General features: G+C 45.4%; 1 protein-coding gene across 1 annotated transcript; it reads right to left on the bottom strand.

Moving 5' to 3' along the window:
* Window positions 1–248: 248 nt before the first annotated feature.
* On the bottom strand, window positions 249–3731 carry LOC103896299 (lysozyme g). The gene is made up of 6 exons (XM_009276137.1): window positions 3711–3731; window positions 2872–2945; window positions 2374–2475; window positions 1916–2112; window positions 1654–1792; window positions 249–652 (listed from the first exon to the last, which is right to left on the bottom strand). Exons 2-6 carry the CDS (start codon window positions 2912–2914, stop codon window positions 519–521), a joined length of 615 nt encoding a protein of 204 aa, XP_009274412.1. The 5' UTR covers window positions 2915–2945; window positions 3711–3731; the 3' UTR covers window positions 249–518.
* Between the last annotated feature and the right edge of the window lie 475 nt (window positions 3732–4206).

Below are 4206 nucleotides of genomic sequence, written 5' to 3'. Positions count from 1 at the left end.
CTATGCATTTATATGAAAAATTAGCATTCAGAAAAAAATTACTACTCCACAGCATAATGTAAATATCAAGCAGCTTTGAAAAAATGTATCATTAAGCTAATACCCAAGGAAGTATTTTGCCTTTTGATTTCTTAAGGGGATTACAGCTTTTGGCGGAAATGTGTTTTAAGATCTGGAAGGCAGCAAATTATCAATAGCAAAACAAGATAGTCCTCATAACTCAGAGAAACATGTAGATAGCAGAAAAAAATATTAAGAATTTGGTAATATTCCCTTTGTAAAATCCAAACCATATTGCTTGTAAAGAAACTACATGACTGGTGTCTTACTGAATATTGTTTTAAAAACTGAGGGCTTTAGTCTGCACATTCTTATTCATGTAAATCATTCCTGATTTACATTTACAGATACATTTGCATCTGTATGGGTTTGCAGGGTACAGCTGCTCTGTGTCTTGGCTCCCTCAGGGGTGTCATGCAGGTGATGGTAAGGAAGTTACACGGTAGAGATTACCGAGTTTAGTATCCATGTCTCTTGTAATACTGGGCTCGTGCAACCACGTCGTCGGAGTAGTCATTGTGGGTGGTGCCGATGTCCATTCTGTCATAGCTTCGGACGTTATTAGAACCAGCGTTGTAGGCAGAAATCCCACCTGAAATGAAACACCAGAAGAAGTCATACAGACTTAAAAAAAAATAGGGAGAATTCCAGCCTGATATGTTCTGCTTTTATTGGTTTTGAAAGCTTTCACTTATGGGGACTTCGGAAGGGGAGTAGGCAGCATTATCAGAGCTTCTCTGACTTAAGTGGGGCTCTGCAAACAGCTTACAGTTATTCCTGAATCCACCAAAACATCAGAAAGATACCTGAGGTTTTGTGTTCACAGATATTTGCAGCTTGATGAGCTTGCAGCATTTACCTGGCCCAGCACAAGCCCTTCATTTACATTGGGCTTGTTAATATCATATCATATCATATCATATCATATCATACCATATCCAACATCCTTGTAACTTCTCACTCATCCTTGAAAATCACTGCTCTTAAAAGAGAGTTAAAGCACACTCATACATTGCATTATCTTTGTCTCGCAGCTGCGTATATGCTACTCCATATGCTGTGTTGGAAAGCAAAGGTATCTGAGGCAGCTGTGAAATGAGCCCTCCTTGGCACCCCAGCAGTCTAAGGGGGTTGCGGGGTGCAGCCTGCTTTGAAGCAGGCAGCTTTTCCACGTTGCATGGCACAGTTTTGCAATCCCCTGAGAGCAAACACCTTGTCTCCCCTGTCAACAGAGACACAGAGTGAACTGCTGGCCCCATTCAAGTAAATCACAGAGCTCTTTGTTAATCTGAATGGCTGTAGGAGACTCCTCATGGTCAGATAAAGAAAGCTCTTGTATAGACTAGATTTCAGGTGTATAAATATTTGCCGCACGGTGCAGGAAACTCAGTGAGGCTGCCATACTAAGGAAAGGCAGAAATTACACAGAATTGACAAAGCTTGTCTTTTCTCGGTGAAATAAAAAAAGGGGCGAAAAGCTAAGCGACAGCCTTTTAGAAATGTGGTTATTGAGGAACACGGGAACTAATTCAGTATGTTCTCGTCCTAAAGTTTTTCTTCTCTCCTGGACAAAACCTGTGGCCTGTACCTTACCTTTCAGCTGTTGATCCTTTGTCCAGCGTGGGAACTTCCTCTGTATTGTCTTTATCATCATGATAAGTATGTTTGTGCCCTGGGTAATATGAGTTTCGCTATTCCATTTTCCCACAGGTCTATGTGAGTTTTTGTCAACCTAGAAATATCAAAACAACAAAAAGAAGTCATTTCCCTGCTGTAATGGACGATATGTTTAGGAAGCTTACTTTTATTTATACGTTATTTGTTTGTCAGGTTTTAGTGGAGTATCAGCAAATACCTGCATTAAACCAAACCCATTTCCATTGTCGCCCCAGCCATTCTTCAGTATTTTGCCAGCATGAGATTCCCGGGAGATGATGCCAGCGATCACGGCTGGTTCGACGCACAGTTTTTCGCCAACTTTCTTAATGAGTGTTTTATATTGATCCATAGCTCTTAGGTCCCGTTCAGCGATCTTTTCTGAAGCCCTAACTCCTGTAATTAAAATCAAAAGTAAAGGTATTTGCTTAATAACTTTTAAAACTCAGAATTGTCTCTCACCTCTCTCCTTCTAATACAGACAGAATTACAACAAAATTTTGTTTGCCTCGCCTCTGGGAGGAGGTAGATGATCACCTACAGGGATATTATGCAGGCTCAGCAGCTAGTGTGTGTTCAGCACTTTGGAAATATGAAGGATTTGGGATTATTGTGCCACAGAGAAATGTAGCCATATAGCAGAAGAGGGATACTCACCGCAGTACTGTAAACCTTCTGGCTTTGCAGTTTTGCACGAAGCCCCAGGGGTTTTAATTCTGTTTACACTGCCGTAGCAATCCGTGCGGCCCTGGGAGGCACCTGCAGAGGCAACACAGAAAGGCTCAAGCAGTAAAAACTTTTTGTGACTGCAAGTAAAACCCAAGGGGAAGCTGCACCCCGGAGAGGACGGGCTGTGGGGCGTGGGAGCTGCACGGGGCTGCCTCTGTCGCTCCTTGTGATGGAGAGGAGGCGAGGTCCTGCCCTGCATCCTGCGCCCTGCACACTTTACCCTGAGCCCACCTGTCTCTCAGAGGCCACCCCTCCTTCTGCAAGAGTCGCAAGGGGACCCGAGCACTCTCTCCTCCGATAGAGTATAGCAGCAATCGAGATTTTGGGGAAGGGGGTGAGGAGGTGCATCAATGTCTCCTGCTTCCCGGCTGCGGGGCATGTGTCCCCGACTGCTTGGAGCGAGGCAGCGAGGGACGCCAGACTTACCCAGGAGGGCAGCAAGGCCCAGCAGCACGAGCATCGGGTACATGGGGTGGTTCCTCCTGAGCACGCCGAACAGTCTGAAAATCAATCAGTCAGCATCGGCACCCATGAAGACATGAATATATCTCACTGCTTGCCAAATAAACACAAAAAAACTCTTTCTGAGCTGATGTGGTATTTCTCTTGGTTGGATAGGCAAAGCAATACACAAATGGAGTTACGCCTCTTTTTATAAGAGACCTCAATGGCAGCTCTCCTGCTCCGGCACAAACCAGGCTGCAGCCGTTCACAAGAGACTTGTAACCTCTCACTTCTGCTGGTGTTTCAAGCCTGCGTCTTCTACGACATCTTGGTAACTTCCTCCAAATCTTAAACCCCAATATTTAATTCAGAAAAAATAAAATTAGTAATGTTCAGTGCCCTGTGCTGCTGCGCTCCCACCATGAACGTCCTTATTCCCTGCCCATATTCTGTATACAAGTCACCTTCGCCACACCTGGACAGCTTTGCCTGAATCTCCTGAGACTTTATACTCAGAAATTGGCACTTTCAAGATGCAAGCTGTCTAAATCATTGTGGCTATCTACTTTAGGGTGAGTTGTACTCTGGGAGCACCCATTTCCCCTCACTGGCTGTGAGGGGAGCCTAGGGAGATAGGCTCATGTATGGATGAGAGCCACCTAAATTTAGGTGACCTATATCCAGAACTACAGGGCAAATCTTGGTATCCTTATTCAAACAGAAATCTCACACAGCAAAAAGCTGCAGCCCCTGGGCCGCTGAAGAGGTGGTATTGCTGAAGGGAATGAGAAGAGCTCCCGCCCTGAGCGGTGATATCTTACCTACTTGTCCGCAGCTCAGCTTCTGGCACGGGACTGTGGTTTGGGGAAGTTTTATACATAGGGAAAGCTACCTCCTGTTCGGTGGTAATCTGACACTGTGATGAAAGGTATTGCGTTGTGGTTTTGTGAGACTTAACAGCATTTATTTCTCATGTAAACAGAACCTGTTGCACTATTTACATGGGCGTGGTGGCAAGTAAGTTCTCAGGAGTGGCATTTCCCAGATTTCTAAAGGAAAAAACAGAACCCAATTTTTCTCTGGGCATCTCTCCATCTACATCTTACATTTCACACCCTATTCCTGAAAGGAGCTGTGGTGAGGGCTGAGCTAAAGACCCAGTATCCAGCTGTTCTGCAGGTGTTTGCCCCAGTCCCATCCCAGCATCCCGAGGGCTGGACTGACCCTGGGCTGTCAGCTACGTGGCACAGAAGGGCATACAGCCCTACTGCCTGGGCTAGCACTCTCCTGAGAGACTGGCCGTGTCCACGCTGGTGG

This window comes from Aptenodytes forsteri, unplaced genomic scaffold (genome assembly GCF_000699145.1).
Source record: "Aptenodytes forsteri isolate BGI_AS27 unplaced genomic scaffold, ASM69914v1 Scaffold96, whole genome shotgun sequence".
NCBI lineage: Eukaryota > Metazoa > Chordata > Aves > Sphenisciformes > Spheniscidae > Aptenodytes > Aptenodytes forsteri.
Note: the sequence above shows the minus strand (reverse complement) of the source record. Positions and strands in the feature narration are given on the sequence as shown.